This window comes from Syngnathus typhle, linkage group LG14 (genome assembly GCF_033458585.1).
Source record: "Syngnathus typhle isolate RoL2023-S1 ecotype Sweden linkage group LG14, RoL_Styp_1.0, whole genome shotgun sequence".
Taxonomy (NCBI): domain Eukaryota; kingdom Metazoa; phylum Chordata; class Actinopteri; order Syngnathiformes; family Syngnathidae; genus Syngnathus; species Syngnathus typhle.
Window position 1 is genome coordinate 3,008,315 of NC_083751.1, and position 15,618 is coordinate 3,023,932.

General features: G+C 45.3%; 1 protein-coding gene across 1 annotated transcript; it reads left to right on the forward strand.

The window, feature by feature from the left end:
- Positions 1-11,805: 11,805 nt before the first annotated feature.
- gsx2 (GS homeobox 2) lies at positions 11,806-14,358 on the forward strand. Its single transcript, XM_061297554.1, has 2 exons — positions 11,806-12,260; positions 13,367-14,358. Exons 1-2 carry the CDS (start codon positions 11,873-11,875, stop codon positions 13,720-13,722), a joined length of 744 nt encoding a protein of 247 aa, XP_061153538.1. The 5' UTR covers positions 11,806-11,872; the 3' UTR covers positions 13,723-14,358.
- Positions 14,359-15,618: the final 1,260 nt, after the last annotated feature.

Sequence of the window (15,618 nt, forward strand, 5' to 3'; positions counted from 1 at the left end):
TGTTCATTACAATGCGAGTCATCTTCAAGTTGTAAAAGTGACAAAGTGAGTGAACGGCGTAACGGTGACGAGCGTATTTCTTGTCAGCGCTCGTCTTTGTGCCGAGGCCTTGTTTGAAGGAAGATGAGTTTCATAATGGAAGGATCGCGCTCCGCGGGGCGGCCCGGCCTGGCGCTTTTAGCCGTCTTTGTCACTGCTTAGCTACTTTATTACGCTTCACATTAAGACAGTTGTAAATAATTTTTTAAAAAAAAGAAAATCTGAGGCTTACTGTGACTTTGCACTTAAGTAAAAGTGGACAAGGTGGAAGTACTGATTCGCGGCAAAAAGTAAATAGAAGGCCTTCAAAGTTCAATAAAAAAATAGACGGCAGTTAACGTCACACTTTGAGGGAAACTTGAAATTTTCAATTTCGTCCTATCACAAAATAGATCTCTCGGCTCGTCCTTGATCGCCGTGTGGGGCGAGCGGCCGCCCCGCCCCGCCCCTGCGGCCCCCCGCCGCAATGAAAAGTGTTATGAATGTAAGTGCGTCTTAATTCTCCGCCGGCCGACGTCGGTGGGTGGCGAAATTGGGGTGGGCCGACTTAAATAGAAAACCGTGTCCAGTTTAACCGAGCTTGCGCTAAGCCGATTCTTTAAGGTCACGTTGGCACCAATGGGGGATTAGCTCGGGTCGAATCAATGTCTGATTGGGAGCTTTCTCTTGCCCATTGGCTCCCTGTGTCCTGGCAGAATGCTGCCACAGTCTGCCGATTTGTACCCAGCTCTCCCCTCCCACGGTGGACAAAGACTCACATTAGCTCACTTTTTGCCATTTTTTTTTTTCTGCATCGGGTCTGCGAAAGGATCAAACGGGCAAAGACTCCAAGAAGACGAGCTAGCAGGTGTCGGTTAGCATTGCTAGCAGAAAGGCGATTTATAGTGGCCGATCAAAAAACTCGAAATATCATCTAAAGGTTTTACAGAAACATCGATACAGGGTCGAAAAGAAGGCTTGACTGAACTGAGCTTCACAATTGCTTCTTTCTCAGCCACAGGACTTTGGTTCACGTTGGTGACAGCAAATTAAATCAAATCCAAAAGTGGGCGGAGCCAGGTAGTGCTATTGATCGTGTGAAAAAATGACATTGAAGACATTTTCGCCATGGGTTTGAATGGTCGCTGACGCAACGAGTCTCAAGTGACCGTCCGTCGCCACGAGTGGATGGCGAGGGCCCGCCGCCCGCCGCTTACAGAATGGCCACTCGGCCCCTGTTCAGTCGGAGGCCATTGAGAGGCTCAGCAGCTGGGAGTGTTTGTCTCCCTGTCGTAAACGGGGATGGGGGAGGGAGGGGGCGAGGTGTCATGGGGCGGGGGGGGTCAAGGCCCCCAATAGGTTGAATTGACACGGAGCTGGCCGTCACCTGTGACATCGCCGACATGATGACAAGAAGGCTACTCTAGTCTTTTAATGAGCAAACACGGGCACAATGGCGGCCTTGTGGGCGGAGAAACAGACATAGGGGACAAAAGTATTGGGACGCCTGCCATTATACTGACGGGAAGTGAATAACGGCTTCCATTCTCCTCAAGATGTCGGACAAGATGCCAGAGCCTCTCCAAAGCTCTTTGATGGGCTGCACCACTTGATAGAAACCCGAACCTAGATTCGAAGCCTTAACCCTCACTTTGAAACCATACCCAGGGTGGAAACTCTAACCGTGCTTCAAAATTAAAAATAAAAACCAGACTTGAAACGCTGATTTGAAAAAGGCTTTTGTTCGAAACCCCAACCCCGATTGAAAGACGAATTTGAAATCCGAAGATAGATTTGAAACTTTTGTCAACACCCTACTTTGCGTTTGTTTTGCTGGTGGCACCTGTGAAGGAGCAAGGCCGCCCTGCAAAAAGAAGCTTCCTCAGCTCAGCAACCCACTTCAGTTCTCACTTGAGTGCCTCTCTTTAGGCCTGGACCCCGACAGCCCGGCCCCGCCCCTTCCTCAATCTAGCCACCGCTTCTGAAATTCCTCCACTGGCCTTGTAGCGCGGATCAACTCCTCCCCCCCCAGGCATCGAGGGGCATTCAAAACGAATTAACACCCAATCAATGGGGGAACAGTGAAAAAAAGGGGCAAAGAAGAGAAACGGGCAGAAAGGGAGAAATCTCCTTAGCAACATAATCTAGGCGGTCTGGCGAGAGAGGAGCGCTGAAAGGAGGAGAAAAGGAGTCTTGTGGGCCGGGCCAGGCCGCTGTTTGGGGAGGCGCGAGGGACGGCGCACAAAGGCGAGTGCTGCAAAATGGGAAAATGAACACATAAGAAACTGTTCCCTTTTTAGCCTCCCAGAAAAGGAACACAATCGGGCAAATGAAACCCAAGCCCGGCCTCTCGCTCTGGCCGAGCAAACCGCTAACTGTAAAAGGAAGTCGATGATCATCATTCCAACAGAGCATTCAACAAAAATAAATGCAACCTCCAAGCTATGAAGGACATTTTCCCCTCAGCGGTGTTATGATATTGTTTTCATATCGGAGAGCAATTAGCAAGAGGGGCGAGCCCCGTGGCCACCAGCCGCCCCGTAAGCGGCCTTTGACCTCCCAGCCCATTGAGAGGAGTGTGGGCTTTAATTAGGAGGCCAATAACCCTCCTGTTCTGTTCCTTTCTCAGGAGTAGCAATCATGCTACGGGGTCAGTTTGACCCATTGCACGTTTGAGACGGAAATATGTCAGAAATGATAATAGAAAATGTGCATTGTAAAAAGTACAATGCTATTTTTGAATTCAGTCCTGAAAATCAGCTACTCTGGGTCAAATTGACCCATCGACTCAGATTCAAGATGAATATGGAGGAACTGTATTGAAACACTTTGAACTCAATTACAAGCTTACGCACAGAAACATTTTACCGCTAACAAGAAACTTTTTATTAACGTTAAATGGGGGTCGATTTGACCCACATAACAGAAGGGCTATTAGCCAACTCACATATTGCTGGGGTTAACAGCATTGAACATTTGTAGCAATGCATTAGAGTGGTTTTAAAGGTCACGTTTCATACCCCAAAAATATGTTTAACCTTGAAAATGGGTCAAATTGACCGGGTGCTTTGTTAAATGACTTTGAAAAGGAGAATGAATGCATCGGAGTGGTGTGAATGTGACTTCAAATGTAAAATAGTGACGGAGCAGGAAGAAAATCCACTTGTGCTGCCTCCATGTACTACATGCGTGATGTGAAGGTCACACGTAAAAAAAAAAGAAGAATATGAAAAGGCGGGTCAGCACCAGAGCAGAGAAAAGCGTCTAAAGAGGTGAGACAAAGTCAAAAGGTGGGGGGGGGGGGGGGGGGGGAAGAAATGACAAGAGCGATTCTCTGCATTCAAGCGGCTGATTTCACAGTGGCACAAAGACGCTTTGGGGACGTTTCATCCTTTTCACATTTCCTGCGCGTTTATTCAACGTTTATTCGCCGGGCGCGGCGTCTGCTGGAAGGAGTCAGCTCCATTCACGGCGCTCTTTTATAAATGGCCCCAGCATGCAGCAGCAGACCGCGGCCAATCGGCCAATTACGCCCCCCCTCGGCACACCGGGGCCGCAAAAGAAGGCGGTCCACAATGGGATCACAGGCCAGATAAACGACCCTTTAATGGAGTCGCCCCGCAAACAGGCCCAAACCGCGCGCCCCACTTACGTATTCCATCACGCCGCTGCCCCTCGTGTTTCCTCTTGCAACAGGCACAGCTGGGGAGAAGCTCGCACCAGGGACAAAAATGACTCTTCCCCCCCCCCCCGCACCACACACCCGAGGCCCCTTTTGAGACTTTTGGCCGAACAAAAGCATCTGTTGCAATACTGTGCCGCTCTACCCCCCCCCCCCCTCCCAGCTTAACTCTCTTGGTAAGTAAGTTCTGGGTCAAATCAACCTATTTAAAAAAAAAAAAGATGTGAGCACATTTTTGGGTTTTTTATTACATTTTTAGGGCCTGAGAAGAAATCATTACGTTGAAGGGAATCTACTTTTTAGTCATTCAGTTCTAGGGCCTTCATTGACAGCAACACAATTTCATTAAGTCCTAATTATAGAAAGCTTCAATACGCAATATAACAGCATCATCAGTTCAAAATCAATATCTAATATTATAGAATTATAATATTATAAAATATTAATATTTTAAAAAATGGAAATGACATCTTACTCACCGGTGATGCTGATTCTTAGATGTTCATGATGCTAGAAGTGTGTTTTGCTAGTTTTGCTCTGACCAATCAGGGGCCGGCAAAATGTAGACATCGAAGGCCAGAGACCTGGGAAGATGAATTTAAAATCCAGTTAAATAAACGCTAAATAAATATGCACATGTGGACTGCAGTTTGAAGTTGTAATAGCTCCAATAGCCTGTAGATGGCAGACATTGCTTAGTTGCACTTACACCTCTCGATATTACGTGACTTGGTCTGATCATTTTCTACAGACTTGGTATGTTACACAAAGTACCTAAATAATAAAATGAGCAATAAATTGAGTTTTAAGGGAAATAATTACAGAACGAGCGAGGCTGATATGCGCCGGGATGGAGGACGAGCTTAAGCAGCTCGCTCACCTTGTGCTACTCGCTTTTGTGCGCCATCACAGGAGCTTCTCATCCATCTTTGTCTCGCAAGCTCAAATAGATAGAAGTGAGAGAGAAAGAGAGGGATGGATTGGGAAAACGAGAGAGCGAGAAAGAAGTGCAGCTGTGGGATGAATAGGAGTGGGAACGAAGGGATGAGTTGGGAAGGGGCAGCTGCAGGGTGGTCCTGCACCCCCCCCTCCCCATTTCTTGCCGGTCGGGTAGCGCAACACTTTGTATGGATTCACATGTTGCGCTACATTATTGAGTCATCGCGCTGCTAAATGAGACTGTTAAAATGCTTGGTTGCACAAGCAAACAGGATTTTTACCAAGATGAAGAATGTTTTGTGTTGCTGCTCCATCTGTGTTATTGTAACATCGAGGCTAATTCCCGTTAGCACATCTATGTTAGCATTTCGCTAGCAGACCAGTCAGCGTGAACATTCTTGTATTTAAATATCACAATGATGACATTTCTGATTTTATTTGCGAAACTTCAACTGGGACTAACAAGAGCTTGAAGCAAGCACGCTTGACATCTAATTTGGTGATTTCAGGCTGCCCCCCGCCCCCTCCCCCTACAGTGATAAACAGGGGCTCACAATTAAATCCTTAAAAGAACACAACCAAAGGGTTGCAACACTGACGGTTGAATAACGTAACAAAAGCTGCAGGTGCAAATCAAAAGTGTCAGCAAGTTCAAATCCCTCCTCCTTCCCCGCCCTCTCTCGTGTCCGACGGGTCGCACTCATCAACCAAACCTCCACCCTGGCTTCCACCTGCCGCTGGCCCCAAACGCACCTCTCGTGTTGGATAGCGGCAAACATAAAGTGAATTAAAAAGATCCTCTAAATTGGGGGCTCATTTCGAACGCGGGTGGCGTCCAACTCTACAGTACGAGATATCTTCACGTCGCACTTAAAACAAATTTAGTCCCGGGGACCATTGTGGAGCTTCTTTTTCAAGAGTGTGTTTAGCATTCAGCTCGGCTCAGGAAGTCTTTGTCCGGCCCGCTTGCACTTCAAACCTCCCGAGTGTCGGCAATGGGTGGGGGTGGGGATCGATTTGATTCTAATCGGAGCATGAAAAGAACATGATCTAACTGCTTTCACAGGCGAGTATATTTAGGCCCCAGTCCTCGAGGCCGCCGCCGCCCCTCCTAAGACTCGACGCGCGGGCCACAATGACGCTGAGCCAATTTAAAAAAGCTTTGAATGTCTCGTCAATGACTTTGTGAATGCAAAGGAGAGAGATTTGGAGAGAAGTGAAGGGGCGGAGCCAAAAAGGGGGGGTGGACTCTGGAAAAAAAAAAAAAAAAGCAGACATAAAAATTCCAAGAGTTGTTTAAAGCGTGGGTGGATTCATTTGCATGACAGCGCCTACTGAACGCGACTGACCCTTCTCGGACCGCCCCGGTGCTAGGGGATGAGCGGCGGCCCGACGCGCACGCTTTGACCCAAATCATTGACTCTCAATGGATACTCTGTCCCAATGAGAAAACCCATAAAGAATTGGGGTGGAAATTACTTTCGATAATACAGTGGAACCCCTCTGGACAGCCACAAGTTCTATCGCAACATTGCCGGACCTCGGATTTGGAAACACAGGATAACGCAAAAAGGGAAATTGTTGTCACATGTAGGAGAAAATCCGTTTCATTTGTCTAGCAGACCATTGGGAAGAGCTTCAAAATCATTCTAATCGCTGATTCACAGGCCTCTTACGATGTTATTGAAGCCCACCAACATCAATCAAACCCCCCAAAACCGGCCCAACACACTCGACAGGTGCAGCCGAGCTCTTGCACGTGCACAACGCAGTGATTTAATGCAAATGAGCAGGTGAGAGCGGACATAAAGTGGACTCCCCCCCCCCTGAGTGATACGGCCTGCATACAAATAGCGGCTGGTCCCACCCTGGCCCGCAAGCCCGTCCCCTCGACCTCATGCCAAGTGGCGACAAAGCCCAGACAGGGGCGCAAACGCGAGCTCCATTCATGAGGAGCAGCAGACAGGAGCTCCTGACCTCGACCTCAGCTGTCTCAACGATGCTAAATTCGATGCAGCTCAAACAAAACTGGGACCCCTTTTTTTTTTTTTTTTTTTGCAATTTAGGTATTTTGGTGAAAATGATTGAAAGTTTGGCCACTCGTAGGTGTAAGCTCATAAAAAACATAAAATACTTGATTTCCACTGAATTTACATCTCATGATGGTCCGTTTGTCAGGGCGGATTCTTGTCAAAGAAAAATTGGAATGGCCAAAAAAGTGATCATGATGACAAAGTCAAAACCCGAGATCCAAATCACAGCTACGCGGCCTTCATTGTCCAAATGAGCTGACGGCCTCCACTTGTTTCTTCATCAGAGATGAGCGATAGAGAGAGAAATGCGTTGTTTGGTTCAAACTCAGATGAAGCGCTTACAAGCGGCCATGAAAAATCGACATAACGAACGTGACACTTTGTTTTCACTGCACAGCCCGAGTGCTTTGCTCAACAAGTCGCAGAGAAAAAAAGAAATAACCCAAAGTCTGAGCCCAACCCAAAGTCTAACCTGACGCATCCCTGGATAGGTGCATGTCGCCGACTCTGCGAGAGTCGTCCATTTACAACAAAAGACCCCGAACGCAACATTCCAGCCTGCTTCTGCTCCAGCAAACACGTTCAATCACAAAAATTGCCCCGCCACTCCCCGCTTCCTTCTCTCTGTGGAACATCGTCCAACTTCAAATAATATTTTTGTATTTTTTTAATTGATTATTTATTTGTTATGTTATTTTTATTTATTATTATCTATATTATTTATTATATATTTTACATTCTATTTCATTTGATTATCTATTATTTTTCAATATTTTTTACAAGATCTTCATAATTTGATCTTCAGATATGACCATACATACAGTTTTGGGGAAAAAGAATCTCCAAGCAGTGAAAGGACATTCAGGGTTAGTGCTGAACTGAAATATGGAAAATATAAACATCAAGATTAAAGCGAAAAGGCCGCTCATTAACGAAGATAAACCAGTACAGTATCTAGAACCAGCAGGGAGCCCAATAACGAGTGCTAGCGAGATCTTCTCATTACGACTAAAGCCGAAAATTGCCGTGCGTTTGACAAGTGGAGCAAGAAAAGATTGAAATAAGGGCTGTTTTTCTTGCCGTAATTGCGTTTGCTTGGTCTGCCGGAAACAATCGTGTAGCGCCACGCTAAGCTTTAATGGCGACGCGTTCTCGTGGGAACTTGACCGTGAGCCGCCACCGCTGCCGCCATCCCTCGCCGTTTATCTCTGTTTTGTTTTGGCCGGGCCTCGTTTAATTGCTGGCCATATCGGGGAGACGCCGCAAACGAGGGCAGGCACACTTCAGTCTAGAGCGGCGGGAGTGTCCGAGCGGCTCTGGGAGGCCGAGGAGAGTCGTCCTAATTAGCGGAGAGGCTGATGCGGGACGTCTGTATGGGCTGCCCTTTGTTCGGCGGGCGCACTCTTCTTCCTCTGAGGCTGTCACTTTACTTTTCTATGAGGCTGAGAGACGGGCTCTCCAAGCGTCCTCCAGCTTACAAAAAACACATTTGTCGGGCATAACAATCTTTCAGGATGGCACACTCTTGTTTTTTTCCATGTTAGCCAAACGACGAGATAAGCGATCAGAAGTTTAATGGTTCGAATGGGAAAGCGCCATTTGCTGGAATGTCACTGGAGGTCGATGCTAATTTTCTGTTAACATGTCAATGGGATTTTGCATTGACTTTAGCGTTAGCACTTAGAATCAGGAACGCGCGTCACTCCATTAAAGGTGATTCGATACTGTTTTTAATACATGGGAAACGATTCAAGGACGATTCGATTTGAAATGGAACGATTCGATTCAGTTCAGGCCCTGAGCATTTTAAGACCTTTTTTGAAATTTCTGATTTGATTTGAATCCTACCATTTCCTTCCAAGATACATTCCTCCAATAAAAAAACGATTCAATACATTTACCGATATATTTTGAAGCGGACCGATTCAATGAGTCTTTATATGACAATGGGTAAAATAATCTGCATAGTTTATTCTAAACTCCTGTTGAGCTCGTCTTTGTTTCAGCCTTGGCTTGTCACTTGCAAAGGACGTAATTATTTCAGACTCATTTTTGCATAGAAAGCCAATTATTCACTGAGAATTTCGTACCCGTGATGCCCTCCCACTACCTCCCCCCCCCTCAGGGAAGCCATGAGACGGAGAGCGAGCGCTGCAGCTGCTATTCACAGCGACGAGATAATTGTTAATGAAAAGTCATCGTGCGGCATTATGTTGTCGGCGGGGTCATTGTTCATCTCATTGAAGTCTATATGGCGGAACAGAGTGTTTTCCTTTGAGTCGGGGGCATTGGGGATCTGTTGCCCGGTAACTGATAAAGGGCCCAATCACCCACTGTATTGGCCAAGATGGGCCGCAGACTGGCCCCGCCTCGACAATGCCACGTTTGTAAAAAGGCGGTGATACAAGTTAATGATGCTTGTTCAACAAAACATTAATGGGCTTCTTCACGCTTTAATATGGCATGGGATGGACCCTGAATGAGGAGGAGGAGGAGGGGGGGGGCAACGGGTGGGCGGGGGGTTAACTTTAACACTAACGGTGAATTTTTACAATAGGGAGGAGCTATAAAGATATAACGGCAATGGAGACAGATGAAAAAGAGGAAAAAGGTGTTGTTGTTTTTTTTAGTTTGCAAACTTAGATTTGGAGCTTTTTCTCAAAGACCCCCCCACCCCTCGCCCCCGTTAAAATTGAATTTTCATTGGATTGAATGGGCCTGTGATTAATTGCCCATCATGAAGTGAAAAGGGTGAATAGTGGCGGGCTAACCGCGGCACTCCAAAGTTTAAGAAAAAAAGAGAAGGCACTCAACAGTGAAAGTCAAAATGGAGGCAAACAAGTGATGACTGAAACTGGAGGGAAAAAAAAAAAGAGATGGAATTTTACAAGTGATAAATGAAGCTGAAAAGTTGTACGGTTCCGAGAATCAAATCGGAATGGTGACAGATTGAAGTTGGATTGTTTTGCTAAGAAAGTTGTGTTAGAAAAAGTTGTAATGTTAGAACAAAGTCATAAATTCCGAGAACAAAGTTCTCATATTGCCAGAAAAGTCATAAAATTGCAAAAAATATTGTCGTAATTTAATGAACATATTAGCAGCGTTATCATCAACACTATTGAGGCTTGTTTTTCAATAATACAATTTAAAAATATATATATTTTTTTTTATTCATAGATATTTCCACACCATTCAAACTTAAGTTCTTCCATTTTCTTTCCATTTATTTCATCATTGACAGACACCCAAGCAGGAATGATCTCAATTCCGAAATACGGCCCCCGCCCGAGCGGAATAAAAAGGAATGATAGGAAATCCCTGCTTTTGCCCTTAAATGGCGTAATTTTCTCCTTGAATTATTAAAGTAATGGCGAGGTAACAGGCTGTGCTGCGCGGTACCCGGCGGCTTAATGCCTGCTAAACCCTTCCACGTGGCTCCACTGGCCCTGGCAATTAGGCCTCATTATAGCCTCATAAAGGGCCTCGTTTGGGGGATTACTTAATAGACAATGAAATTTTATCGTGCAGAATTATGGAAAAATAATGTGTGATGGAGGTGGGGGCGGGGGGGCTGTCCCACGCCACGGATCATTCGCATGGTTGGACCGCTGCTCTTACACTGAAACACACACGCTGTTTGCCAAAATAGACTTTGTGTGTGTGTGTGTGTGTGTGTGTGTGTGTGTGTGTGTGTGTGTGTGTGTGTGTGTGTGTGTGTGTGTGTGTACATGCCTTGCTTTATTATAGCAATTATGTTCCGTGTGTGATATGACAGTTGCATTTGAAACGATTTTTAGGGAAAGTTAGAACCGACATGAGAGCTAAAAAAAATAAATAGGAGGCAATAAGTAAGTAAAAAATAAAATAAATCCAAGTAAAAGATTAACTTTAATCTTTAATCTTTAAAAATAAATTGAATTAATCATATTGATTTTTTTTTTTATCATGGCAAATCCTTGAAATGATTATCAAACTTTAACCTAATGGGCACATTTTGGACATTTTTTTTGCAAATTGAATTTTGTGCCCAATAATGGGACTGGTGATGGAGGTTAATTATTTTCAAACCTTTTAGGGGGGGGGGGGGGGTCCTACTGAGCAAGAAATAGTTTATTAAACTTCTTGTTCAATTTTCTGCATGGGTCCTTGAGACTTTTTCATGCGTCTCGATATTGACCAGAACCACAGACCCGCTGAGTCGTTCCGAGGGTCCGAGGGGCTACTTGGTAGATGAAAGCAGAAGCTAAAGCCAGGAGTGACCCACCCGAGTGAGAGGGGCGGGAGGGGGGGGGGATCAAACCCGCTAATTATCGTCACAAGATGAAGGATTAACGCATTTCTGGAATAACTGCCTGTTTACCCGCAGTGCCGGCCCACTTTTATAAATACTTTCTAATTGATTCCTAATCGCCATCCAATAGCCCCACGCAGACGCGCCACCACAAAGCCGGTTTGCGTTATTGGAAGTGAGCAAATCACAAAAATAAGGCTGATTGAAACGCAATTCCTCCAATCGCATTTGCAATAATATAAACTAGTGCATTATAGAATCTTAGAGGGCTCGTTTCGATACCATGCGGAACTGTGAGGGAATAATAGAAGTGCTCACTAATACAGATTTAAACAAGTTTGCGAAGGATATTATATTTAAAAAAATACCTTTATGAATATAAAAACAATAATAGAGATCAAATTCATTATTTTGTTCAGTATATGTGTGTGTTCACTTACGTCTTAAGTATTTGTCAACAGTCCCAGCGTTGCTACTTTGTGTGTTAAAACCTGTAAATGGGACAAAATACAGACAAATTAGGAAACTTTAAAAAAATAATTTTTAAATTTATTTTTGATATATTATTAAAATAATCGGGGTTTTTTTGCAGCCATAATTGGGTTGAATAACAACTACCTGAAATTAATATGGAAATATGAATACTTTGTGGGCCATTTGACACACAGACTTGGGGGGAAAAAAAAGATTAACAAGAGTAAAACGAGCAATTTGTGATGTTTGATTAGGGGCAATGAGGGCTTGTTCCGTTTTGCAGCAATAATGGTGGGTGACGCTTTGCCCAGGGCCAACCCACCCACCCCAGCCACCCCCCTCGCGCTCCCTTTTGTTGCGCCATCAAACATAAGCACCTTTGCGAGCTCCCGAGGGGCATCACATGCAATCGAGAAGCGTGCAGAGTCCCCAACCATGTCGAGATCCTTCTACGTGGATTCGCTCATCGTCAAGGACACCCGACCGAGCGAACACCCGACGGCCGTGACGGCGACGGCGCATGACATCCTGCTGCCCATCAGCGTGCACACGCCGGGCGTGGTGCCGGGGTGCCCGTCCAGGAAGAGCGGCGCGTTCTGCGTGTGCCCGCTGTGCGTCACTACGCACCTCCACACGACCAGGAGCGGCGCGCCGGGCTTCAAGAGCCACTTCGCGACGGGCGTGAGCGCGGAGGCGGCGCAGTACTGCCACCGGCTCGCCCACCACCAGCACCAATCCGCAGCCCTGGCACACCCGGGACATGCACCTGTTTGCACGGCGTCCGTTTTTAGCGACCCGCGGAGGTACCACTGCATCTCCATGGGTAAGACTCGAACTTTTGTGACTGACTTTTTGGATGCTCGACATGACTTTAAAACATTTGAACTATAAAACGTATTGCCATTAATTTGCGCATGGATTGGCTAGAAACCCGTTCTTCGGAAAGAGGTGCCCAAACTGTGGATCGGGGGCACAAAATGGGTCCAAGGAATTTTTTAAAGAAACTAAAATAGCTCATTAATAATGCTATATACTCTGCTACAGCACAGCACATGCATTTTCTCTTTCTCTTATTTTTTAAAACATGACAAATAAATATACTAGATTCCATCACTTAAGGACAAAGTGGCATTTAGATTTTTTTTTTCACATCAAATAAAAATAGGCATTGAATCCATTTATTTATGTTGGTTTACTTTATTCAACCAGTCCTATGTAAAACATGTTAGTTAGTTAGGATATCTCGTGATTGACTTGAATCTACACATAAGAAAAATTTAAAATCAGCAAGCACATTTGAATTATTTATTGATTAAGCTAAAAATTACTTGGCCTATAAGGTTAACATTTTAACCCTTCCATTATGTTTGTTTCTGGTAGACCAAAAAATAGGCTCACTATGACCCACTCTCAGGCTTAAATTTAACATCAATAAGGACTACCATAAATGAATCCAATGATTGAAAGTACTTTACCTGCTTGAGGTGTGACTGAATTATTATCAGCATGTCTGATGGGTCAGTGAGACATTTTCTTGCATCCTGTTACAATGAATAATGTGGTGTCAACGTTTGGCGATAATATTCTTAAGATTCATTAATCAGGAACAGGCAAAAATGTCACTGGGTCATCCAAAAAAAAAAAATCCCACGTCCAATTATTGACATCTTATTGATTTCATTACTCGACATTAAATCTAATCACACATTCCTCACTCCCTAACAACATATGTATTGTTGATTATGCACTTAAGCCACTACAATTACTGCCTGTATAACTTTATAATGAGTCAAATTGGGCCCCTTAATCCACTTATACTGTGGCTCAAATTAACGTAAGCCTTAATGAGCATAATCAACTACAAATATTGATTTTAATGGTGCGAAGTGGAGTGACTGGGATATAATGGACCCCCCCTTTCCCCAACAGGCACCTCGGAAGGCAGCCACATCCAGAACGGCAAGCGCATGCGCACAGCTTTCACCAGCACGCAGCTGCTGGAGCTGGAGCGCGAGTTCTCCTGCAACATGTACCTGTCCCGCCTTCGCCGCATCGAGATAGCCACCTACCTGAGCTTATCTGAGAAGCAGGTGAAGATCTGGTTCCAGAACCGTCGCGTAAAGCACAAGAAGGAAGGCAAGGCGGCGCAGAGGAGTTCCCACGTCGGAAGCGCCAGCGGCGGCGGGTGCAAGTGCTCGGGGGCGCGATACCCTCGCTCCGAAGATGAGGAGTCCCTCTCGCCCGCTTCGACCTCAGAGGAGAAGGACGGGGCGCTCGTCATGTGACTGCTGACGGTTTGGTGACTTTCACAAGCCTGACACCTCCACCTGCATGAAAACTGTTGAAGAGGAAAACTTTTTGTGAATGCACGTTTTGACGAAAATAACTTTTCCTATCGCAGGGTTCTCAAACTGGGGTGTCCAAACAATCGCTCCATCTTACATTAGCTGTTGGCCAATCAAAACCTCGGATTCAATTGGACCGATCGGACAGTGGTGCGAGAATAAAGTTTAAAATAAAATAAGATGGCTCTGAAGCACTAAATGAAACTCGACAAATTTCTTGGGCACTTAAATGCCACACCATGGCATCAAAGCACTACTTTTATCAAGAATAAAACTCAACTCACTTTCATGGAGTTGCATTAAGATGGTGCCAAAGCACTACTTTTTGTCAAACCAAAACTCTTCAATTCACTTCCACATGGACCCAAAAAGTTTGAGAACCCGTCCTACGGCCTCGTGGCCCGGAAGTCTTCCACTTTGACCCTTCACTGTGAGTGTGTGTTGCTTAGAAGCAATATCAAATAGCATATAGGACAACCTGTGTGTGGAACCTGTAAGCAACATGTGTTTGCAAGCTATGTGTATATGATGTGATGATATGATGTGTATTTATTACAATAAACAATTTAATTTCAATTTGCCACTTCTTTCTACCATAATGAGCTGCAACTCCCAGTCATTCCCGTAGATTTTATTTATCAGAGGGCAATTTACATGATATAAGCCCTTGTTAATTCCGAGTGGAGCTCATAAACGATCGTGATAATGGTCCCTTAAAAAAAAGTTTTCTCTCTCTTTTTTCAGTGGTTCTTAAAAAGCAAGTTTAATTGCGTTTGGGGTCCCACGTCGCTTGATTGTATGCTGCCATTTAGGGCAGCGCGCCCGAGGGACAGGATATATAGAAGTGGCCAAAGGCTTTGACAGGTTAGATTGTCCCGAGGGGGAGACCCCCTGATGCGGGGGGCTGCGCGCTCACACCGCTTTTGAGGGTGGGAGGGGGGCTGTATCGACAGGGTTCCACACGGGGACCCACACAGGGCGAGTTTTAGTCACTGTTTCATTAGGACCCATTTGAACCTTTCAACTTGGGGGGACAAATGGGAAAAGACCTCTGAGAAGGGGATTAGGGTAAAGCAGAGGGAGGTGGAAGGGGGGGGTTTAAAATTAGCTGACGCCTAATTTAACTCGTTTCTCTCAGAGTTTGGGATACATTCCTAATTGAGAGGGGAAGCAGGTGAACTTTTTGAGGTTCCCATTCAGCGTGGGAGTAAATGGCCCCTTTTCACACTCTGCCGCTGATCATATATTATTATTGGGTGATATGGGAGGGAGGGGGGGGGGGGCAACTAATGAATATACACTAAAGTTCCTATTAAGTGAAGTAATGATGCCTTGCAGGTGTTGGAGCAAAGGGGGGGGGGGGGACTCTAGGGCTACAGATTTTTTTTTATGTTTACTATTAAACATTTACCTGTCTAAACGGGACTCAAATGAGCATTTTAAGGTGCTCCAGCGAAGCCATTGAAAAAGTGGCCAATTACGCATGACAAAAGACAATTAATACGAGGGTCCTTTGAGCAGCAAGTGCAGCTGCCGGTTGACGAGGACGAAGGGGAGGATGAGGAGGGACGCAAACGCGCTTTATTTGATAGCAGGGTGACGTCTATCGTCTGCGCGCGCTCGACGGACTCTATTGGGAAATGCGAGAAAGTTCAAGTTTGCAAGGTTACGTCAGAAACGCAAGGATAACTTTGCACCAAATCGGACTGGATGTTGGCTTAATAATGTCAGCGAATTATCGGCGTGTATTATTTATCAAAAATGTTATTTTAATCATGGCAGCTAGCTTGTTTCTGGTTAAAAATTGGCCACTCAGAGGTGTGAAAATTTGGGTTG

What these genes read in the sequence shown, in the direction of transcription:
- gsx2 (XM_061297554.1), top strand. Translation starts at nt 11,873, where the DNA reads ATGTCGAGATCCTTCTACGTGGATTCGCTCATCGTCAAGGACACCCGA. An exon ending in GTACCACTGCATCTCCATGG is followed by an intron (nt 12,261 to 13,366) that starts GTAAGACTCGAA and finishes TTTCCCCAACAG; the next exon opens with GCACCTCGGAAGGCAGCCAC.